This window comes from Falco cherrug, chromosome 5 (genome assembly GCF_023634085.1).
Source record: "Falco cherrug isolate bFalChe1 chromosome 5, bFalChe1.pri, whole genome shotgun sequence".
Classification (NCBI taxonomy): domain Eukaryota; kingdom Metazoa; phylum Chordata; class Aves; order Falconiformes; family Falconidae; genus Falco; species Falco cherrug.
Window position 1 is genome coordinate 31,782,429 of NC_073701.1, and position 25,056 is coordinate 31,807,484.

At 46.0% G+C, this 25,056-nt stretch overlaps 1 protein-coding gene across 1 annotated transcript; it reads right to left on the minus strand.

The window, feature by feature from the left end:
• Positions 1-14,436: 14,436 nt before the first annotated feature.
• CKAP4 (cytoskeleton associated protein 4) lies at positions 14,437-22,725 on the minus strand. The gene is made up of 2 exons (XM_055712154.1): positions 22,243-22,725; positions 14,437-17,565 (listed from the first exon to the last, which is right to left on the minus strand). Exons 1-2 carry the CDS (start codon positions 22,603-22,605, stop codon positions 16,234-16,236), a joined length of 1,695 nt encoding a protein of 564 aa, XP_055568129.1. The 5' UTR covers positions 22,606-22,725; the 3' UTR covers positions 14,437-16,233.
• Positions 22,726-25,056: the final 2,331 nt, after the last annotated feature.

Consider the following 25,056-nt stretch of genomic DNA (forward strand, 5'->3'; position numbering starts at 1 on the left):
CAAGTGGTTGAGCATCTGTAGAAAAATCTGTCTGCAAAACAAGCACGCAGCAGTGCTGCACCGCAACATTTTCCAGCTACTTTACAGTCTTTTAAGTAGTAAACACGATTTTCAGCATGCCAAACTGGATGTAAATTAGGATTAACATCACTGAAGCTGGCCAAAGCGTGGGTGAAGACAGTATTAGACATGTTACACTCAAAACTGTCAGAAGACGGGCAAAACCTTCGTGCTTGTCTGTTGTTGTAGGCCAGCAAATGCCTTGAGCGGTGAACCAGGACCTGGCTGCAGTAAGAGTCCTACAGGCATAGAGGGATAGATATATCTTTCTCTGACAAATTTTTCACTGGGAAGTGGTATCAGAAATCAGTGGTAGGCAAGATCTTTTAATGTTTTTTTGAGCAGAATTTACTTCTCCTGAAAAAAAAATAATATCTGTGTGGATTTATAAATCAGATTTGAAGATCTATGAAAGGGGATGTGATCAGAAATAAAGACAGAGCTTGGTTTCTGGTTCCATGAAAGGCTGCTGGTGCAAAATTGTCCTTTGCCAGTGATAAATAATCAGTGAAACCTTTTCATACGACATGTTACAAGCTGTTGCCTTGACTCTTCTTATGAAGGAGAGGGCCTTGTAACGTCTTGGTTGCTCAAGCTCACCCTCATCACAAAGAGACCTGCAGGCAAAGCGATTGCCTACGGTGTCCCATGGAAAACCCAGCTGCCAATATGGTCCTCAGTAGCACACAAGCATCTAGCGTAAGAGCCCAAGCTACTGGTATTGTCCTGGTCACGGCTTATTTGAACCCACAAATCTGATTCTTGGAAAAGGACTGCTCCTGGGACCAGACCATCAGGCTATATCTGCATAAAACTGATTTCAGTGGGTTTCAGTGCAGGAGCAAAGCCCTTGCATCTGCAATAATTAGCCCTTAGAAAGGCACACCATGTAATATGCCTCTCAGCTATCATGTCCTGCTTTAATCACTATGATCATCAATTGTAGGTATCATTAAGTCTCGGCCAATGACCCCTACTTGCTTCCTGGCTGAAAAGGAGGACACTGAGGCTTGTGTTCATCACTGACCTTTTGCAGTGCCACAGTAACATTAGCTCCCTTCTGCCTCCAGGAACAGGGGGAACCAAAGGCACCTCTACCATTCATGGGGGTTGCTCAGGTGAAACGACCACCAGAGGGAATAAAAGGCCACCTTCTCTTGCACTAGCTAACACTTCTGTAATTAATAAAGCAGGTGCTTGGTGGCTGTTCTGTTTGCCTGCCTGCAAACTTGCAACACAGACAGAGATGCCTCAGATGCCCACTCTTTGGAAAAGCAACAGAAGACCCAGCATTCCTAATGGCAGAGATATGCTTACAAAAATATATTTCTTAGCATGACAGGCAGAGCTGAAAGGGGCCTGAGGTGAAGTCTAAGGTGAAGCTTTGCAGAGTCCCATTTCAAGAACAGCAGCTGCCGGTGGTATGGTTGTTGGACTCATCCTCCAGCAAGATACTGCAGATGTAATATAATGTGAATATTTTTATTTGAAAAGAAGAGAAGCACCAACAAACCAGGACCCATCATAAGCAAGCTTGTGAGAGCTGAATGTGTTTTTCAAAGGAGGTGATATGCATGGCTGCTACAGTGTTAGATGGGAGCAGTAGCTCTTCAGCACTCCTGAAGAAAAGGCTAGATTGACCCTGAGGGAAAGCAGATAAATTGAGTCAAAACACACGGCAGTGTCTAATTTCCAAGGGATTATTGTAATCAATAATAACAGTGCATTTGTGCACATGTCTGTGATATAACAAACAGCAGCATATATATATATATATACACAGAATCATTGAATTGTAGAATGGTTTGGGTCAGAAGGGATGAATATATATAAACAATAATACCTATATATATGTATGTACGTATGTACACATGCAAGCTCTTATTGCTTAAACACTTTTATGTTTATCTTGATGCTTGAGGATCTGAAAACCAAAGTTGACAAGGAGTTGAAATACTGTTCACTGATAGCTCTAAAAATACGATTGCAGTGGAGCACATCGCTTCATTTAAGCTGAAGCCAAGCTGCCTGTTTTAATACAACGCTGGGCACCCCGTTGAAGCTCTCGCCATCTGCATGCACACTGTATTTAAAATGGAAAAAGGCCTCCAGGGAAAATGAACCAAATTCCCCATGGGTACAAGCATGGCTCCTTTGAGGTCTCTGGAATGTATTTGCTTGCACCAGTGATGGATTTAATCCAGAGACTGTTCTTTATGAGACCTCATTTTTCTTTGTGTTCGTGTCACTGTAACTCCACTTTACTTTGGTAAGAATAATACTTATTTATACCAGTGTAAGTGGTGGAAATTTTTGTCTTTGCTTTTCAGCACAGATGCTAGATAACAACTTTCAGAGCCTGTTTCTTTTCCTGCTTTACTGTAGTTTTTCCGCAGGTGCTATTCCTCTGATTTTTCTCCATTTACTTCAGATTTCCTTACTTTCAATGAGAAGGCAGACAGACCGTTAGTGCCCACACCCAGTACCAACTCTTTAGAGTGGATGTTTTTCCCTGGTGCATATCCCATTCCTGGTCCTGATGATTGCCCTGTTGCCTTCACTGGCATTTCTGTCCTGCCACCATCACAGCCACCACCATTCCAGACAGGAAGGGCTGTGCCCTCTGGTAGTTCATTAATGCTACTTGTTAATGGTCCAAAGAGTGGAGACAGAGGGTTCCTGCTCTGTGTGCATGAAGCATCCCTTCTCTTCCTTGTGGGTTGGCTGGAGGACCTAATTTTCCCTGGAGAAATAGCCTGTGTTTAATAACATAGGCTATGTCAATAAAACTAGAAAGAAAATAATAATGTGCAAGTAGCAGGCTGCACTGCAAAGCATCAGAGCCGATCAAAAGGGCTTAATATTTAGCAGCTGGGAGAGCAGATCAGAATGAAGATAACCTTAACTCTCCCTATGATGCAGTTAGCAAAAAGCGCACACCTATCTCTGCCTCTTCTGCTGTCAGACTTTGTGTCTCAGGACTTCACCTTGCACTGGGTGCCACCAAAAGCAATTCTCTATTTCCTTGGATTTTGCATTCCTAAAAATCCGTGGCAGAATAGGTGAATGGATTTGGGCTATTGACTTTATACAAGTTACTAAAGAGAGACCAAGGCAGAAAAGGCTACCTAAGCATCACTCCAAGGGTGTGGTAGGAGAGGTTAAAATACAAGCTGGCTTTCTTAAATGCCTGTCCTCTCACCGACTGATGTCATTTCTCCGGATAGCTCCAGCATTACCCCTCTCATCGGTTGAAAAATGAGTCCCCAAGGAGCTTAAATTAAAGACGTCTGTACAAAAGTGCAGGGCCTGACCCCTCGCAGCTGCACCGGTGCTAATACTGACTCATTGTGCTGCTCCGTGTTCCAGTCCAAGGGCAGAACAAGGGGGCAGGGGAGGGATACAGAGGCATTTTGGGCTCCTCTTTAGCTCATTCATAGACACCTGGTGTCCCACCCCCCTCCTCACGCTTCAGTGCATCCCACCCCTATTGTATAGAAAATCCACTTCTTTAGAGATCTCAGCTTCTTGGGCTGGACAAAGACCAAAATTAAATCTGCAGCTGCCCAGGAAGAGGCTTTCTCCGTCAGGGGTTATTATCAAGGATCGCTGATGAGAGAGTGAAGCGGGGAACTCCCCCTCGCCTCTGTCACTTCCAGTTACAGGTCTGGATGGATGCATCTGCACATATTTTTCTTCCTGCACATAAATAACAGGGGCCACTGTAGCAGTGTGGACTCATGCCTCTGCTGACCCAGTTTAGCTCCAGAGCTTTAGGAGAGGTATGTGACCTGCTGCACTCACCACATTTGGCTGGACAACACTCCAACTGCTTGCAGCCTGCAGGAAACATTTAGTGTCATGGGGTGCTGAGGCCAAAACACCCTCATGGCAGGTCCTTCACCCTCAGTGAAGTTGCATCAAGGGTAAATTTGAACCGACAAGGGCCAGCTCCTATTCTCAGTTACCCCAGAGAGAGCCTGGAATTACAACGTTAGTATCCAAGGAGTTATTTTGGATCTACGCAGGCACAAGCACGAGCAGAATCTGGCACAGAGTTTAAAGGACCAAAACAAAGAGAGGTTTCTGTCAAAAAGGAGCAGCAGCAGGTGGCACATATAGACCATATAGTCGCAAGTTTTGAAAGGAAAAGAAACACAAAGTTAATAGAAAACCTTTATGGCTACTAAATATATTTTATTCTTGAATCCCCTGTGGACCGATCAGTCCTTTGGCTTATAAAAATAGATGCAACAGGTGTTAGTTTGAAGACTTCTGTGCCTCATGTTAAGGGCACTAATGAAAAGTTTATGGTCAGTGAAACCTGGAGGAGAAAGCAGGAATACAGTGGAAAAAATTCTGCCCCACTACACTAAAGAACATCTGGAGCCATGCCATTGACCAGGGGAATTTAAATCTGCATCTCAAAAGCTTTGCCTATCTGATCACCATTCCTGCTAGCGCTGTCTAAATAGCCTCATGCTGGTAACGACCTATTTACTTGGTGGCTGCTCCTTCTGTTCTTTACATTTAACTCACTGCTTTCAAGGCAATGCTAAGGATCAGTGTTGTTATCTGATTTTCTCTTGATTTCCTTCTTTACTCTGATGTGTTTCCTGTGTTTTCTTTGGGCACACCAACTAAATTGCAGGTCTTCAAGACAGCCAAAGACAAGTTGCCTCCTAGGGACTGACGCTAGCTGAGCTGTAGCATGGGGGTGTGAACATTATGCAAACAGCAAGATATGGAGCTGGGAGTGGGATTTCACAGCCACCATGGGGAACTGGATGACTGAGTCCCATTAGGGTTGCAGTGAGGTTTGGCAACCTTGCTCTTCCTGGCTGCCTTTGAAGAAGTCTCAGCATAAAGCTGAAGTCTAAATCTTTCATGAAGCAAGACGTGCTGGAAGAATCCCCAGGCACAACTCCCATTATCCTTTACAAGGATATAAGGAAATATAAAGCAAATTTCAGGCAGTGTTAGAAGATATTATCAGAGTGTTGATGATCTGTCCAAATCTGCGCAGGCAAATCAGCTAGAAAGATAACTGCAATATATCTCTGTATTTGTGAAGACTTGTACGTGTTTATAATTATACTATATTTATAAAAAGTGATCAATGTTCTTCTTCAGAGATCACTGAATCATAATAGAATCAGGGAATCATAGAATGGTTGGGGTTGGAAGGGTCCTTAAAGATCATCTAGTTCCAGCCCCCTGCCATGGACTGAGACACCTTCCTCTAGATCCACGTGGACTTGAGCAAACACTGTGTGAGTTACTCATGCGATTTCTTAAGTCATCACAGAAGGCCTGGTCAACAGAAGCTAGCTCCCTATGCATTCCTAGGGCAGCAAATGGGAAATTCTGCACCAGTTTGAGAATACTATGGGATCTGAGACAGCAAGAAGCAGTTAACGTGTTTAGCCAAAGACAGGCACTACCAGACCTGCCCTACACAACATCCTAAGTAATGCAAGTTCTTGACTGATTATGGAATTGTTTTAATTTGGAAGTACATTCACACTGCCAGAGTGGTGAGAAAGAGCTCTCATGTCTCAACAAACCAAGCTGCAGAATTAGGGGCTTCAGCATCACACCTGGTCCCACGGGCGCTGCAGCTTTCCTTTGCCCAGTGCGTGAGGCTGGCCAGGCAGCCGTGCAGCTCTGCACCTTGCTGCACGCGGGTGCTCTAGCAAGGTCTCCCACACAGCTGCTTACTCACATTTAGACATTTAACACCATTAATCATAACAACGTGCTGTTTTCTTTATGTGTGTAAGTATGCAAGAGTTTCTTTGATAAGTAAAAAACCTACTTTGAAATAGTTTCATTTTGACATTGAAAAGAGTAAATTCAGTTGAACTGCCTTGAAATACAGTGTTTGTCTGTCACAAATACTCCCGGTGAAAGGAGCTGGAGAAGGCAGGGGAAGAACAGACAGACCTCACAGTTCCTTACCAAGGGTTGATATAAGGTGGAGCAATACTGTGGCGGAAGCACAGGAAGCTGTAAGATCCTCCACAAGATCGGGGCTCATACTAAAGAAAGCAGTTGTTTTGAGTAAACTTACTCATAGAACCTGCATTAGAGAGCCAATGCCAAAACATGCAATTTTTTCCCTTGGTAACTGTGAAGGAGACTCAAAATAGAGAGCCAGACACAGCTTTCATTGTCAGAAGTGTTCATATGATGTCTAGGATCAAAATGTACAAGAAGAATTTCAGCCACACCTTAACTGTTGATGTTCTTTTTTAAATCAGGTTAATTGGTGGTCTTGAGTCTTTCACTGCACTTAGGGTCTCTCCCCAGAGGGGATTTTCCTTAACTGCAAGGACTCGCTCTACCACACTGTACTGGAAACAATGTGGGCAAAGGATTTCTCCTGCAGTAAAAGTATTTCAGTGAGCACGTTGATGAGGAATGCCTGGTACTTAAATATGGGGAAATCTATAGCTGACAGCCTGGAACAGAGAGCGATGTAACAAGGCAACTTAAAAAAAAGAAAAAGAAAAAAGGAAAAAAAAGCAAACTGCAAACATGTGTAAAGCATAAGGCAAGAAAAAGAGAACAGGGAAAGAATGGCATGGATCCTGTGGCAAAGTGACCAGTGGTGAGCTGTCATGCCCAAAGCCACAGGATGAGGCCCGCAGCATTTATTACTCACTGGAAGTCATTTTTCAAGTCAAGGAGCAATACTTCTCCAACATAAATGAAAAATTCCAGTCAGCAGAGGGTAACCAAAGTCCTTTTAAAACAAAAGTATCATTGAAGAGGGACTAATAAATCACCTGGTGACTGGATTTTTTCATTTGCAGTGCAGAACTCCTCTCTCAAACCCTGTGTCAAGCCCATCCCTGTAGTATTAGCAAAGCACTTCAGGATGTGTTTATCTTTACTTGGTACAAACTTCAGAGGGACCCAAGCACTTTGAATTGGGAGCAAGCACTTGGGCTGGGCGTTTTGACTGTGCTGGTGGGAGAGTTAGCTGCTAGCCTGAGCCCCCAATCCCCCTTTGCCTCTGTAAACCATAGTAAATCACTGCTGCTGCTTTCTGGATGCAGACTGGAAGAGAGGGAAGGAAAGAAGCTTCTTTGGGCTTCTCTGCCCAAATATGTACTAAACCCCACTCCTGAGCACAGGCCTTGGTGCAAACAGTTTAGACGTGAGGGCAATTTGGGCTCACACTCCAGATGCAGTTGTACCCTCTGAAACCCCCTTCCCTTCTGCAGGCGATGGTATTGAGGCCAGCTGGTTTCACTGGAGAACGTGGCGATGTACATTTGTGTGTTGCATTCTTGATTCCTTTTTGTAGGAATCAAGTACAGATTGCTAGCCTCAGCCATCCTGAGACAAACTTATCTCCAAATTTTGTCCAGGAAATGTTGAAATCAGGGCTGTATTAACCACCTGGCTGGTTCTAAATAGTTCAGACAAAAATGCAAACACTGAACTTCACTTCCTACAGTGCATCTTTTTTTAGTTTGCTTCTCTTTTGCCAACACAAGAAAGCACACCTAGTCCTGAATTTGGATTGTGCAGTGAAGATTGCAAGCACTTAGATTTATTTCATTGCTCTTCAGGAGGAGGATAACTTTTTGTTATGGTGACATGACAGAAATTGAAAGGAACAATAAAGAGCACCCCAAAACCTCTTTTTAATAGACATGCTTCTTTTTATAGTTCAAACACTTTCACAAACAGGGTTTTAGCTATGTGCAACCATTTGAAACAGCAGCTCTGTTACTGAATTAATTTTATAGGTGAAGTAGTAAAATATATCGGTTCTAATGAATGCGAAATAGCAAACCTAAGGAAAGTGAAGAGCTTTGTGAAGGCAAGTGAAGACAGATCAGGATCCAAACAACATAGTAGGACTCTTGGATAGATTAAGCCTTTACTCCAGCTGTTTGAGGTTTGGGGAAGACCTTCACATGCACAAGAGCTGCATCACTGAGCTGCGATAAGCAGAGTCAGCATGCATGCTGCAAGGGGCATGACCCTCAGACATTAATATGAGACACATACTTCTCTGCTAAAAGTATTTACAGAGCTTTCACTACAACAGCAAGATTACATGCCAGTAGTGATCCCCCAAACCAGATGAACAAATGAATGGAAGCTGAATGCAGCCCCTCATCCCACCCTTGGTGATTCTTGTGGACTTTAGTAAAAATACACTAATTCTGGAGAGTTCAAACATGCGACTTCTGTCTTGCATTATGGAGCTGCCAGAACTTCTGGAACTCTTAGCTGCAATGCTTAAAGTCCTTGATCTTCCGTGACCTGAACCAAAAACTATTTTTGAGGGTTGTATTTAACAAAAAATACCACTGCCTATTGCCAACTGCATTGTAAGTATTTCCTATCCATACTGAAAGCATGGACAGAAGAAATAAAAGATTCCTTGCCTTTGAAAAAGTTATAAACTAATAAAGCTCCCCAAACCCTGGAAAATATGAAATGGGGCTGGAGGCTGGAAAGCAGCAGGTACCTATTCTATTTGGTCCTTGCAAATTTTGCTTTGTAACTGAATGCTTCGCTTTCCCTTATCCCATCCCACACAAAACTCATCCAATGACTATGGATATCAACAGAGAAGGATCTATCCGTCTCCATGGGCCTCAGATCATACTGCATGAAAGATGTGATCCTACAGAAGACAGGGAGGGGAAAGCACAAAACCACCTAAAAGTTAATATTCTAAAGTTACAGGTGCGGTGGTTACCACCAGCCACCTGGACCAGTTGACCTCTCTGCTGTGTGCCACGTTGCTTTAGTACACCTCGTCTTTGTCCTTCTGCTGTCTTTGGTTGATCGGCTCCTTTGGGCACGTAGTCTCTTATGTGACTGTACAGTGGAGGGAGGGAACAGTGACACAAAGAACCAAGGTAGCTTGCACCCTCACTTGCTACAGCTCTACAGCTTAATTCTTCCCAATGTCGTTACAGGATAACCCAGAAGTGCATGTGTGTGACAATACACGATGTCCTGGCCTGACTTCATCCAGGAAGGTTCCCCTGAACCCAAGGGAGGCCATGAGGGGTCATCCTGCTGTCTGTGCAGTTGCTGTGGCTTTAAAACCCCAGTGACTCGGGGAAGAGGTACAGGGCTTTTTCCAGTTGTGCCACCAACCTGCAGTCACTGGAAGGCTGTGACATTTTTCTGGGATGCTGTAATGCAGTTTGATCACTGAACGCATTCAAGTACAGAGGTATTTTTCATGGGTCTAAGAGGTTATTATCACCTCAGTTAATTATCTGCAAGGATTCAGGCTCCAGCAAATGTTAATTATCCTTCCATCAATCTCATGTTCATGAAAGCTTAGTAGGGCTATTTTTAGCAATACAAATATCTCCTTCCTGAATGGAAAAGCTGTTCTTTTTCTTGCATATCTTATTTTTAAATGTTAAGCACATTAGACAGAACTGGGTTTCTTTCCCTCTCTTAGAAACTGTGCTGAGAATGTGTAATACTTAATGAAAGTGCTAAGAACAATACCGTCTTCAGAGCCGAATGTATGATGGTAGAAGTCTGGTATGGGGAAAAGGCAAAAATTATCAGAATGGAGTGTTTGAAGTCCACATTTAGTCCTACAAAATATGCCATTGGGAGAGCAGTTTGGTGCCCAGAGCATTCCAGCAGACAGGTGCCTAAATAAGTCTTCTCATCCAGCACCCGTTAGGATAGGGTTTGAACATCTGGGCAATGGCGTTACATACATGACATAGGAATAACAACAGCTTCATTCACACAGGGCGCTACATGCAGATCTGTCGATGTCCCTTTTCTTTCTGGCTGAGGGTTGTGATGGAATGTCTGAAGGCATAAACTAAACATGTACTAGTGTAGCTGTTCTGCCTGAAATTCCAGGCAGCTGGAAACAATAGCATCGAGAAATCTGTCCCTCAGTTAGGTGTTTACTCTGGAGCTTAATGATGAGTGTTGGGCTGTCTATACCATTAATGTTTGCAATCTTTTGAACAGAAATAGCTAGTAAATATGTCCCGAGGCCTAGCTTGCTTCCCCAACACCATAAACCATATTTGTTTAAACCATAAAACTTACAAGCCAGTACTACCTCCTTTGATAATATTCTTACGTTGCTGTGTCCGGACCCCAAGAAGGACTACAAAAATGAAAGGCTCGCTCAGTATGGGAAGACCTGTCAGCTATTAGGTATTCCCGTAAACAGCCATGATGCACTCGAAGGAAAAGAGAGGATTTTTGGAGCTTTAGGTATTAGAAATCATTGGTGAGTATATTACACATTTTCCATGTGGCTTTGGGCGGAGTGCTTTGGCCCTGATTCTGTACCATCAAAGGAAAGGAGAGTGTAGCTACTGACTTCAGTGGGATCTGGATCAGGACCCTTGTCGTTCTGTAATTTCTGTTTCCCACCTGGTTGGAAATTTTTGTTTAAGACCTCGCTGTTTTCAATGTACAGACCGAGCGGTCCACAGACATTGCCCAAGTGAGGCTTCCCAGGCTGTGCAGCTCGGAGGCAGCCTGCTGCCTGCCCTTCCTGGGTCTCTGGCTCCCAGGCAGGCCACCTCGCAGGCTGGATCCCACCTCCTCGCACAGAGCGTTTTGGGTTTCCAGGCCAGGGAGGTACTTGGCAGGAAGGGTTTTTGGCCTGAGCGACACTGAAGTGTGAACTATCCAAACACACTCTGGGAACTGCAATATTTTGTTTTTCCTGCCACTAACAATGATGTCAACTCACTTGTTTAGGTAGTGTCTTTTGCAGTGCTCTCTCCACACAGGTGGCTCTGCAGTGGCTTTCGTCTCAAGCCCTGTTTTTACTTGTGGCTTCAAATTATCACTGTAAAGCAAATAATACTGAAGCGTCATATTCTGCACCCCCCTGACATGTATACATTGATGGGAAGTTTGGTAAAAAGGAAGAAAGGAGGAGAAAATAAAACATTTTCAGATCTTTGTTTGAAAGTCAAAGCACCAAGAAATAATTTAAAGTTTCAAGGTAACCCTGATTCTTTCTCCATTTGTTATGTTTTCCATCCTTACTCATAATTCCAGGACTCTATCCCAACCTCAGCCTAAGCAGTATTGACAAGAAAGGATTATCCACAGGAATTTGACATATTTACATCTAGAGAGTGCCAAAGGAAAATTTTTCTGAGTGGAACAAAGCCGGCCTTATATGAACTAGCTTCTTCCTTTAGAATTGTGGATGAACACCAAGGTGGAGCGCAGGAGTTAACTGTGTAATAAGTATTTCATCCGAACTGTTTTTTTCCGAACAGGATAAAATGAGAAATTGCTTCTTTGGCTGTTATTCCTCTCATGGTAAAATTGGAATCACTTGAGAAAAGATTTGTCCTCCGATGCTAAGCTCACCATCTAGATAGTATCCACTTGGAAAAGATTTTGACACGTGTTATTTGTATATCCAAAGCAGCCAAAGGAACACCTGCTCAATAAGCTCCAACATAAAAAAAGCAGAGTTCAGGGATCTCTTTGAGGTCAAGCAGGCTACAACTGTGATGCTGCATTAACTGTGAATAGCTCTGGGTTTTAGTATTTGCATTATAATTGCAGGAACCAACTAGCTCCGCTCTTATAAAGAGAGTTCAGAGTTCCCTTTCTCAGTCCATGAGCAAGCACTGACTCCTGAGAAGATATATACTGTGAGCTTGCAATATGTTGTATGCTGGATATTCTGGAGAGGTTTTGCAGTGTGAGCAAGCAGACAATACTTTTTGCTTTGGTGTCCAAGGCAGAATTGCTGTTTGAGCATCCTAGGTCAGTGTCAGATCAAATGGGTTCTTGGGAAAAGAAAATGGCTTTGCGTGCTGTTGGACCATCTCATGCCAGGATTTACAAATAAGTGTTGATAAAGTCCTGCGTGTAAGTGTTCTGACTCAGCACCTCTGACACGGGTGGCTATCTGTTCACGGCTGGCAGAAGATGACAATGACCAGGACACACAGCAGGGGCAGGGTAGTAGCACCGTGAGAGCACTGTGAGGACCAGTGAGGATTAGCATCTCACAGTGCTAAATATACAGCTGATACTAAGACCAAGACAAAACCAGCCACAGCTTCCCCCTCCCTAAACACCTACAAACTGAGCAGGCGACACAACAGGCCGGGGACCAGTTACTAGCAAAAGGGCTAAACCGGGCAGAGTGAGCAGGAGTCGCTTCTAAAATCAGCCCGGCACCGGCTGGCGGTTTTTCCAGGGGGACGGTGTCATGCAAGGCGGGTACGAAGGAGGGTGCACGAGCCGATGCCGCCGCCGGGCCCGGCGGAGGGAGGTGGGGGCGCAGGCGGGAGGCGCCAGGCGGGACCCCGGCCCGGGCAGCCCGCCGCGAGCCGCCTGCCGCGCCGCCCCGCCGCCACCGGGGGGCGCCCGCCGCCGCCCCCGCCCCGCCCCGCCAGCGGCACGGCGGCAGGTCACCCGGCCGGTGGCGGCGGTACCGGTATCCGTCGCACCTGCGCGGCCGCGCCGCTGCGTGCCCCTGCGGCACCGCCGCCGGTAACGCCTCACCCTCCCCTAGCTGCCGGACGGGCTCGTCCCTGTCGCAGAACAGCCCTCCGGGAAGTCGAGGGTCCTTCATTTCTTTCACGCCTCTTTTCCCTTCCGCCCCCTCTCCACTTTTCTCAAGCCTAAGCAGGCGCGATTGTTCAGTCTCTTCTTTTCCTAGACATTTTACCTCTGATCATCATCATTTTGCTCTTCGAGAGTCTCCCCAGCTCCACCACAGCTCTCCTGGTGCCCCAAACCGAGCAGAGCCCGTCCCTGGCCCCGCTGCGCAGAGCCGAGCGCCCACACCAGGACCTTAGGCTGTGGTGGTGCGTGTCCATCTCAGAAAGCCTTTTCTGCTGTAGTCCTTTAACTTCTCTGCAGCTTTGTTTACACTACGAGCTGAGTTGCACCAAATAAGATGGCAAAAAGACTAAATCACTCATCCATGTGTTAATAAAATTTCTAACGTACGCGTTTAGGCCACCAGAAAATTCTTCTTGCTCTTACGCATTGTTCCACTCGAGGCAGCGGTAGAAGCCCTGCTGGGAGAAGTCCCTGCAGCAGCAGCTGCCGCCCAGGATTTATCTCCACCACGTCCCCCAGCGCAGCTCTTTGGGCAAGGCCTTTGCAGTGTGATCAAGTACTCAGGGCCTCAGGGTTAACGGCTTCTCCATTTACAAGATGAGAGCTGCAAACGAATACAAATGTTAATGCACCAGCTCAATCAATACCTCAGCAATCAGGTAGACAGTTTCGGTTTAAGTTTGTTACTATAACAGCGTGTTATTGATAAACGACTAATAACGTGAAAGAAGATTGGCAACAGAGACTATGTCTTGCTTGAGACCTTCTCCGCTGCTTTACTGTGAAGTGTTAAGAACAGCGGTAAAGAGCAGCACTAGGACTGGATGTGCTCTGTGAGCATTTATGAGGGAATTAGGAAGTGTTTGTGTTTGATGAAATTGTCAAGCCAAATATAAAAGCTGAACCTCCAGTCCGCCAAAGGATCCTTGTCATTATGCCTGCCTCCAACCATATCACTATTACAGAAAACTATTATTCTTATTAAGTGAAATAAGTAATTTCAACAGCTTGCTATAAAAATTTAAGATACTGGAAGCGTAACTAGTAATTCTTCATTTAATCTTTGAGTTCAAATGTGGCCCAGCTGCACTGCTGTAGCCTCTTTAAGTTTTCTCATCATGCAGCTACTACCCTTTAAAGCCAGCATGCTCACAGCCAGCTTGTTGTCAACAGGTTATATTGAATCTCTTTTTCATGGAAAGGCTTGTGTGCTCACCTGTTTTGTTACATAAGTAATCTAGTAACAGGGATTACCTACTTCTATGAATTTGGCCTCAGGAATTGCTAGCACATCATGATGCCCATACTCTAGAACACCCTTTCCCAAACTTTCAAAAGCCAGGCATCCATCATGAAGATAGTATCAGTTTATGGGCCTTGAAATCCAGCATTCAAAGCTATGCAAAAGCAGCAGCCACTTTGGAAAGATTATGTAGGTTCATACTGTACATTATTTCTGTTCTACGTGCTTTAGGCATTGAGAAAGTCTTACCAAGGCATTGCTGGCAGTGTCTGACATAGCATTCATTCATTACATAAATGAAGTATTTCACACCTCACAACTATCGTCTTGGACTCCTGAGCCTGGTGTCAGCACAGCTGCATTGACCCGACTCAAATCCTATTTTCAAGAGTTGGTCCGTAACTGCCACAGGAAGGAGTGCCTCCATGTTCCCCTGCGAAGGCTGAGCCCAAGTGCAGGGCTGGGTTACAGCTGGTCCTTCCCCCAAGGCCCTTCCTCTACCCCACTGGCAGCACCCCAGGAAATGCAACGTCAAGTAAGCAGCAATCAGAAAAAGGTGCAAAGAATATTCCAAATGTTTATTATGTATTAAAAATACCGCAAATAAGCCATACAGTTCATTTCACAGTAACCTAAACAACATTGTTCAAAATTTGAGAAGTCAACAAAGAACAGTGCAGTTCCAACAGTGACAACAGTGACCTTAATGCCGTGGGTCCCTCTTTCTTTGCCAGCAATTCTTCCCTGTTTACAGTGGGTACAACACTAGACATGGTTTGGGATCTTATTTACCTAGGAGAACTCCTTTTCATCTGTGCTGTTCCCACAAGCACACCACTTCTGGGAGGTGCTGTTTTTAGGAATTCTTCTTCTAACATAGCCAAGGATCTGGCTAGTGCAGGCTGAGGTGGGCATGATGTCCATAACCTATTTGCAAGCTACCTGTGTGCAGACTCCTTTACCAGATCTTTGGATAAAGTTCAAAAGTAAGCTTGAAAAGGAGGGATATTAGAAATCCTTTCCAAAAAGACAGAAAACCAAGAAAGTTCCATGAGAAAGTGGTTTTAAAATGAAAATCTAGAGAATTATGGTACTTTTTCCTCACTCTCAGCCAGTTCCTAGAAGGATCCTTTGCTACCAATGCCCCAGGCAGACACCCAGTGACAACAATGGTGAGAAGAATCAGGCACCAAGTCCCGAATATGTAACAAGACTTCAGGTCACTGTCACCTGTGTGAAAACTTGGAAATGTATACATCTTAGAAGCAATTCTGCTGATTTCATGGTGGTTTTCCCCCTTGTGTGTTTTGGAGTGTACTATTACCATCAGCATGCTTGCTACACATGGAACACAAGAGGTACGGTTTTAGTCCTTCTCCTTCCTCATTCAAATTCGTTGTCGTTTTTACAGAAAATCCTGTATCACAGACAAATTAGGCCTTTCCAGGAAAGACACAACTTCATCATGTAAACAGTCCAAAAATACAACACAAATATTACTGTACCCTCTTGAAATCAATCCCATCCTTCAGGTGTCCCTTCTAAGCACTGATCTTCTGCACCAGCAGCTCGGGATACTGGCAAAGGCAGCTGTGACCAGAAAGAATGAATCTCTCCAGCCATGTAGCAGAACACCTCTCTCAGGTCTTAGCCCCAAGCAATGCCACTTACCTCAAACCTTCCTTTCAGGGGGTGCAGCTAGCCCCTTGTTAGCTCTGTGGTACAGATTAAGGACTCACGAAATACACTACACCTCAGCTGATGCCTGGTAAACTGACTCCATGGCTGAGTCCCAAACTGCAGAAACGGATGAGTTGCTTCAAACCCGGTCCACACTTAAGTTTACAAACTTACTGGTCAAACCAGTTCAAGATAGGGATGTAGTTTTGTTCATTTGTTTCCTAAACTAAAACATACCAGTAAAATTCTCAGTGTGTACAGCAGTATGTTTTTTGTACCAGAACAGCTGTAGCCCTTCCGTGTGGGCTATCTAGTGTCATAGTGTGAAACACCTTCATGCCATTAAATATGTGCCCATGCTAACAAGGCTGTAGTGCCTTAGTTATACCACCACAGTTACAGCGGTACAACTTTTTAATAGAGAAGACGAGCCCTTAGAAACTCAACCCCCAACTAAACTCATGTCTTCTTAAAACAATTTAAAACAAACAAACACAAAACCACCAAAAAAACACTACACAAAAGAGAAATAAAGGAAATAAGCAGAACTGTCTCTATTATTAAAGTATTCTTATTCTCTTTGGAGGTATCAAATTGCTTTTAAAAAGAGTAAAAAACTGGGCATACAAAAGCCATTCTCCTTAATCCATTATTTGCACAAGGAGCACCGCTGCCTAAACTTTTTCATGTATTTTTTCTACTTTCACAAACAACCTTTCCAGATCATTCCTCAGGTCATCTATTGAGCTCTTCACAGATTCCAAGCTGTTCTCATTATTTTCAATTTTCACTGAGTAGGAAACTAAACTATCCACTGCAGTTCTTATCATTTTCAAATCGGAATCAACCTGGCTGACAGAAGATCTCAGTTCATCTACAGAGCCTTCCACAGAAGAAAATTTTTCAAGATAGCCTTGAGAAGGTCCTTGACCCGTTTGAAGACTCCCTTGATCTAACAAAGTACTAATTTGCTTCTGGACATCCTGAAGAGCACCAGCAGATGGCAGGTCACTGATGCTTCTCCTCAAGTTTTCCACGTCATTGTACAACGAAGTCTGTGATTCACCAAGATTTTTCAGAATGTCTGTGACTGAAGTTATGTCCATATCTGAGATTCCCTGAAAAGCAGTAACGCTTTGCTCTAGGGTGCTGAGCTTATTCTCATACTCTGCCTCCTTCGAAAGGAAAGATTGCAACTTTTCACTGTTTTCAGCAGCAACAGAAGTTAGAGATTCCAGGCTGTCTTCTATGTGCCTCAATCGAGACTCCAGTCCTTCACTGTTCTTCCCAAAAGTTTCTAACGCTTTTCTGAAGAGTTCATTTTCTTCCCATTTGTTGAGGTCAGCTTTAACTTGCAGTAAATCTTCATCGAGTCTTTTAATGTCACTAGGGAGCTGCATGATAGAATCCTCAGCTCTCAGAACTTTCTCTTGTAAAGCTTTTAATGAAAGGTGTTCAGTATCCGCAGCCTCTTTGAATTTCTCATGTTCTTGTTTGAGGTTGACTAGCTCTTTCACTTCAGTATACACATCAGACTCCATGGAGTCTATTGTACTCTTCAAGGTCTCTATGTCCTTTTCTTTGGTTTTCATGGATGCTTGCATCTCATCAAAAGCATCTTTTAGCACCTTAATTTCATGTTTATAGACATCTGCCTCTTCCAGTGAATCAACCTTTGCTTTCATACTGTTGATTTCATCTTGGCTCCTTTGCTGGACTTCAGTGAATACAGCAATGTTATCGTTTATAGACTTGGTTAGCTCTGTTAGTCTCTCTTCCACTGTGTTTTCCAGAGATGTGAAGTCTCGTTCCCTTGCATCCTTCACCATGTGGATGCCATCAGACAAGTCTTTCAAAATTTCATTTTGCAGCTTCTGAAGCACTTCACTGATCCTGTTTATTTCACTCTCCCCTTGTTTAACAGCCTTCTCGGTAACCTCCTGCTTCTGCTGAGTAATTTTCATCATGGATTCAAATTCTCCAAATGTGGCTTGAAGGGAACGCACCTAAAACAGAAATCCACATGTTTAATACTTAAAACTTCATCCTTACCTACATCCTCACCTTTTGTGGCTAAAATCCTTATGGCTCTTGTAACCATATGAAATTATCTGGTCACCCTGCAATCCTTCATGCTCCACACCTGAGGTGACCCTATGACATACAGATACAGGAGGCACAAAAAGCCCAGCATCTAGAGCCTTACAGCTCTATAGATACATCCATCTTCTGCTGAGGATCCTTGGCCTCACTGACCTGCCACAGATGATCCAGAAAATCCATGGAAGTGAAAATCAAACTCAGATCTCCAGAGTTTGCATCCAGACCCCTGAGCCATTTCCCCCCTATACGACTGCTGGTCATACAGGCCACAAGTCCATGAAGGAGGAAAGGGATGGGTAAAAAAAAACCTAAAGAACATCTGGCATCAGTTTCTGAATACAGAAAAGCTGGGATTAGACTATAGCAGGCAGTAAGACCCAAGGCCAATTCCTGAACATGAAAGAAGTTCACAGGAGACAAGAAAGAGTAATGGGAAAAATTAGGGGGAAAGGGGAGCTGGGAATGGCTGGGGAATGGGAGCTGTAATCATGACACTTTGCTGCTCTTAGACACCAATGGAGACACAGCTTTCTTCTTAACTACTTTTTAAGATAAAAAAAATAGAAATGCTTTAAGGCTTTAAATACTTAGTACCTCATTATTCACGCATGAGAACACCCACATGCTCTTAGTGAACAGGGGTACATGTATGTACTCAGGCAGCGAACAAAGCCATAGCAGCTGCCAAGGGGACTGACTTGCATCTGTCTCAGGTTAATGCAGAAAGCTGTTACCACTGGATCAGGTATGCTATTAAGCTTCCCAAGTACAAAAACTGTCTTTACAGTTGGGTTTAGCTGTAGCAAGAGCGAAAAGGTCAAGGGGTGAGTGGCTGCCACATTCATTTACTCTTGCATTTAAAGGTAAGATCCAGGCCAGGGAAGCACGCATTACTTAATTTTGAGGCCAAGCAGAGTATCAGTCTCAGGACTGTGAAGAAGGCTCTGTGTGGGGGGGGGGTTTGTGTTTTTTTAAACTTTGTAAAGCAGTGTAAGCACTCCCACTAGCTGCAACAGGAATCCATCACGTAGAAAATACCTCAAGGCTTTGGCAGGATGGCAAGTGCTGAGTAATGCATCTCGCCTTCCCTCACGCTACTCCTTGTGTCTGAGTGGTACATTAATCAGTCATGCCACATGGGTTACCATGTTTAATGATTAGATATACAGCTGGAGGGGTGGTTTTATTTTATAAATAGAAGGAAGTATATTTTATATGTTCTTAGAAAGAAATATACAGAGCTTCTTTTCTTTTTAACTGAAGGAGGCTCTACCAGTTCCCAGTCAGACTCTAAGCCTAGAAATTATTTTCAAAAGACCTAACAGACTTACTGACTAGAAATTCAGTTATTCATATGTATTTTTGTAAGACTAAATCCTGGCCAAATCCTCCCTGGTCTTCACGGAAGTCTACACTGTGTAAGGATTGCAGAGTTTGGCCATGAGACTTACTCTTGCCTCAATAGATCCCCACAGTTTTAAGAATGCTCATAAAGATGACTTATTTTTCCCCCTTCTGTAAAAAGGTTTGTAATGACTTTATGTCCCCTATACTTGTATTCTCTAGTGTTCACATACGAAACTAGAAATGAGCTAAAGGGTGGGGAGGAAGCAGGTGATACTGCCATACATATTGCAGCAGGGCACCAGCCATGATATTGACTTACCAATCCCATTTTCATTACATCTTAGCTGTTATTCACTCTGATTTTCTCCACACAGACAGCTTTTTCTGTATCGCTATAAACAGACTTCGGAAATCTAGAAGACATATACAGGGAAGTTCTTCTCCCCCTCTTATGAAAATGTATTTTCTTTGACACATTCCAACCAAATCACCAAATTTGTATTTGCAACTAAGCATCTTCAATTGTTAGTCTATGAAAAGGCATCAGAAATGGCTAGGAGAAGTGTGCAAAGGGCCAGGTCTCTGCTGCTATGTTTGACAGAGATAGATCCCACCCCTCTGCAGTGGAAGTACCTTACACCTGCTCCTCCACTGCATTCAGGCAATGCCTATGATGTTAACTTGAAGCTATTTTCCTATACTTCCAGCTAGGCCAGCCACTTGAAGACCGGAGAGCTGTGACATAATAAAAATGGACTGGGGTCTTCAAATTAGACCAGCTTCTAGTCTGATCTGTCCTAACCAAGTGCCACTGGGGCCCAAAGCAAAACCCTTGCACAACAAGGGTAAAATTCACAACTTCAAAGTAGTAGTTCATATTCACTACACAGTTGATTTGTGTGTGCACCTATGTGCAAGTTTGCCTGTTCAGTGTTCATGGCTGGCAAGGTTTGAAACCATTGCCCTTGAAAGGTTTACCATCATAAATAGCACATAAAAATATATCTATTGCTAACAACTATGTCTTCTCTAAGTGGTCATGCTATCTTGTGTTTAACCACGGAACAACTTTGGCCTCTCTGAGGATCGTTCTATATTAAAGACCAAACTTACGTATCATCTCCTTTCTCTTCCTATTGCTGATGTGTAAAGCAGATGAGCTTATATAACACACACTCCTGACAGGAGCTCTCTGCAGTAAAAGACTGAAGGGCAAAGCCAGTTCCGCACAGCAGCCTGCGCTGATGGCCCTCTGTAAGTACCATGCAGGACCCTGCACTTCCATAAAGCAATGAAATACAGCCTGGTCTCCTCTTCCTCAAGTATATTCTTCGTAAAGACAACACAAACCACAGCAAGCAAAGCTTTCAAGGGTTACACCGAAACTATGTGTGATCTCTTTCCCCCACCTTCCATTCTTGCACTACTTTATGTCTAACATCAGCCATCTGCTATACGCAAATAAAGTTTCAGTTCTCCTTGAAACCAACTGTTTATAAACTTCTGTTATATACCTGTACCCTAGAATACATAACACCTGCTTAGGATTTTCTGCAATGACATGGAGATGGGAGACAGCAAATTGTACCCATACCTATGCTTGGAAGGGCTTATACATTGCTCATACACCTGGGTTCTATACTCCTCTATTGTAAATTTAGGTCCTGCATGCCCTGTGACTGCAATTTCTTCTTTCCTACAAAGAGTCTGTAAAAATGCCTTAAAAACTAGGAAAAAAACACAACTCTTGCTAGTTCAAATCATGCCCCAGCCATCAGTGAATAAAACCCCCCAGGACTTAAAATCAGGTTCAGAAACAACACGATAGCCCTGGATTTTACAACCCCTTTCCCCTCTCATGTGAGTTTTCTTTTTCTTCTTTGTTGTAAGGGAGGGGAAACACTGAGACTGATCCTACAAACTCCACGTGTGCAGGCTGCCGCGCTTCTGGGATCACCACAGAACAGCCAGAGGATCTCTGCCAGCGCACATCCCACCATCCTGTCCCCCCACTGCCGGCCTGGGCCCGAGCTTGCAGGGAATACAGGGAATCTGCATGGCACGCTGTGCAGAAAGCCGTCAAGCTGAGACAAGAATTTCCTTTCCTTTGATACGACTCAGTTGTAACTTTACATACTGCTTTCCAACCTATTTACCTATACCCTAGACAGGAACTTGATTATGTTGATGATATGCCTCACAGATGTCATTTTTAAAGGGTTTAGGTACTCTAAGCCATATCCAGATGGACAGTGCTGTTTCTGAAACTCTAGCTCAGGGGCTAATAAGGCCAGAGTGAAAAAAATGAGGAAAATTAGCATTTCTTTCACTTCACTTGAGCTACACCCTTTGCCAACAACTTCACAGCTCTTCTGCGATCCTGGACTGCTGTGGACACTCTCGTTCCCTTGGCCGGAGGCAGCAGCAGGAATGTGGAGGGCAGCACACGGCAGGATCACCGTTTCTGGCACGGTCTTTGCTGTTTGCTGAAGCTGGCACGTTTCGGTTTTTAGAGCACACGGGGATGTTGAGGCAGGTTGCTGCCACATTCCAGATGTGCTGCCACACCAACTCCCTCTGCACGCACATCTGACCACTCGACGTGTCGACAAAGAGCAGCCCACCGGCCACACTCGGTTTGAAAAGATTTGCGGGAGTCGAAGACGTAAAATTACCGCCAGCAAGCTCTCGAAACTGCAGGTCTGCACTGCTGCCAACACGTAAGCGTGCTGACTGCATTACATAAAATGGCTTCGCGCCCAAGCCCTGGAAGAGCGAACCAGGCAAGGAGCGGCTGCGGCCGCCGCTGCCGGCTGTCCCGGGGTCCGCCCCGCCCCGCCCCGCCCGGCCCCGCTCGGCGCTCCCTGCCAGGGATTTCTCGCTTTACCGTGGCCACGTCTGCAGGCGCGCGGCAAAGCGCGGCCCAGGCTCGGTTTGTCCCTGTAACGCCGCGGAAGCATCATTCACGGAGCGAGAGGCGGCAGGCGGCAATGGGACGCGCTTGCTTTCCCGCAAGCCGGGCTATCCGAGAGCTGCGCGGCTGCTTATTTAAAGGGGTTAACACCCCCCGTTACTCCCCAAGCAATTGTTGGCCCCCGCCCCCCCAAGCAATGCCGAGTCCCTGACGGTCCCCGCGCCCCTGCTCGCCCTCCCGCCCGCTGCCGGCGCCGCCACCGCGGAGCGGCCCTGCGGGTCACCCCGCCCGCCCCCGGCGGTGCCCGGCGCCGCGCTACCTTCTGCACCACGGCGTCCAGGGTGGCGGCCAGCTCCTGCCGCTGCCGGCCGGAGGCCTCTCTCTCCCGGGCGCTGCGCCCGACCTCCTCCCGCAGCTGCCGCACGTACCAGCCGGCGGGCAGCGCGGCGCCCAGCACTACCGCGGCGCCCAGCAGCAGCGCCCAGCCGCGGCGGGGGCCAGCGCCGGAGCGGCCCCCCCCGGCCCCCGCGGCGGCCCTGCCGCCCCGGCCGTGCGCCGCCGCCGCCGACTTCTTCGCCGCCGCCTCCTCGGCGCCGCCGGCCTGCGCGCCCCTCTCGTTGGTGGCGGCGGCGGCGGCGGGCGGGCTGCCCCCCTTAGGGCCCCGGTGCTTGGCGGCCGACATGGCGGGACGCCGCCGCCGTCGTGCGCGGAGCGTGAGCAGCGGGAGCGGGCGAGGGAGGGCGGGATGGAGGGAGGGCGGCGGCGCCGGCGGCCCGGGCAGCGCCGCGCTCTCCGCCCCGCCCCGGCCCCCGCCCCGGGGAGCCGCCACGCACACGGGGACGGCCCCGGTCCCTCCCGGGGGGAGCCGCCACGCACACGGGCTCGGCCCCGTCCCGGAGGAGGCAACGGGTGGGGGAGGGCGGGCAGCCCCCGCCCGGCCCCGGGCTGACAGACCCTCTCCCGGCCGGGGCAGCCTCGGCCACGGCTGCCCGCGGGACCCGGCCCGGGGGTCTCAGGACGGGGTGGGCCGGGCCTTCCCCCCTCGCAGCCCCGGCGCTCAGGTGTCCCCGCGCCCAGCCCGGTCCCGCTGCTGGTTTTCAGTTCTGGTGGCAGAGCGCGGCGGGCTCCTGCCTCCTGCAACTTCTGCTTTGCTTGTGATTCCGGCTGAAACGACTGCAGCAAGCTCCAAGAGCAAAGCGTGGGGAAAAAGTTGTTGCCTGCACACAGAACCGCTCCGCTCTGCTTTTAGTGCCTCTAGAGCAGAGACTTGGCACCAGGCTGGTCCCTCGGGCACACAGCAGTGCCTCTGGGTTTCACAGACCGCTTTGTCCGAGCACGCTCGGTCGGGGCTGGGAGCTCAGCACCGAAATTCCCGGTGGAGCCTTCGCACTCCGGGCATGCTCTTTTGCCTCACCACGTCGGCATGAGCCCGCTGCCTTCATCTTCCCAACAGAGCATGTCCCGGCACAGTTCAGGAAAGGCTGAGCCGGCCTTCCCTGCCGTCGGCTCCAGCTAGGGCCTGCCCGGCTGCGCAACGCAGACCCGTCGTTTGATCTTCGTGCTCTCAATTTTTCTCCTGCTAGTAAGAAGGCAGATTAGAAGGAGGTGGGAGCTGACTGATTTGGATATGCCAGCAAGAAAAGGAGAGTGGGGAAGGAGGGAGCAAGGCAGATCAAAGAGGTAATTTCTTAATCACTGATGGCTTACAGGGAAGGATTTTTTCTAACACGTAAAGTTGTCCACACATGCACAGTGCAAGGCCAAAGCATGTCACTGCATCTGATTTTTGTAACTATAGGTTACAATTCGAGAAGTGAGTCATAATTTTTGCAAGAAAGGACTGGGGCATATTTTTTTTTAACCTTAATAGGTACATTGCAGGCAACAGCAATACAGACTTCTTCATATACTAGCTGATGGAGTACATTGCACTTGCATTTGCTTGACCTTCTTCAGTTCTTGAGCCCTCCCATGCCTTTAGTTCTTAAGTTGCCCAAGCTGATGTCTTGTTCACCGCTTCATGTGAAACTGAAAACAAGACTTATTCTCCTGCCCAGAAACTGTTTCATGAGTTGCCTGAAGATTCAAAAGCAAGATACATACTAGAAGTTGCTGTTTCAGTTAGTAGAAGAGAGCTTGCAAGGAGCTGGAGTCTGCATGTTGCAGGTGGCTTCCGTGAGGCACTTGAACCCAGAATTCTGGAGGTAGGTCAAGTGTTGTAACAGTGTCCAATGTAACAGAGTTTGTATTGAATAATCCTATAATAAAAACATGCTAATAATCTTCTTCACTGCGTGGTCCCCACACTTACCCACGTTTCAGACAAATGGAACAGAACAGAACTGAATAGTTCCAGTTGGGAGAGACCTGCAATGATCATCTAGTCCAACTGCCAGACCAATGAGGCCACTCAGCTTCTACCACTACCTTCCTCCTATCCGAAAGATGTGCTGAGTAGCTAGGGTATCAGTATGGACTCTCAAGTACTTCTGAAAACTGTCTTTCATTTCATTACAAGATGATCAATGAACAAAGTAAGCCGATCCCTTATTGTCCCTTTCTTTCACAATTACTAATACCAGAAAGGCTTACATGGTAGACTTCTATTACTGCCTCTGTCTCACGTTCTCTCAGAGGGTTCATGACGAGGATCATGCAAAGCAATCATGGATTTAGACCTGGGCTGAAAGCAAACAACTGCTAGATAACCAGTAGTAATGGTGGCAGTTTCAAAAGGATTTGCTATTTGTTTTTTTAAGAATAATGCAATGAAAAGTTCTTGGCAGTTAGCTTCTCCCTTAGACTCTTTTTCTGTATGTTTATGTATATCTTTATACCTAAAGCTAATTTAAAAGCCTGTATCAAGTTTGTATCTGTTAATATTTGCTCATATTAAAGATCTGTGTGGGATGAATGACAATTCTGTTCAAGACACAGAGTCATGAATGAAAATAATGCTTTAAAGCTCTACCAGGGCTTCTGGGCAAGGATCTTACACATGTAGCTTCAGTGTCTCTAAGACACAAAAAAGTTAGTAGCAGCAAGTTCTTTCCAGTTCTGCACCTAGGCTGCTGAACTGCTGGTGCAAATTTATTTCCTTCTTATGCTTTTATGTTATACTGAAATGCATCAC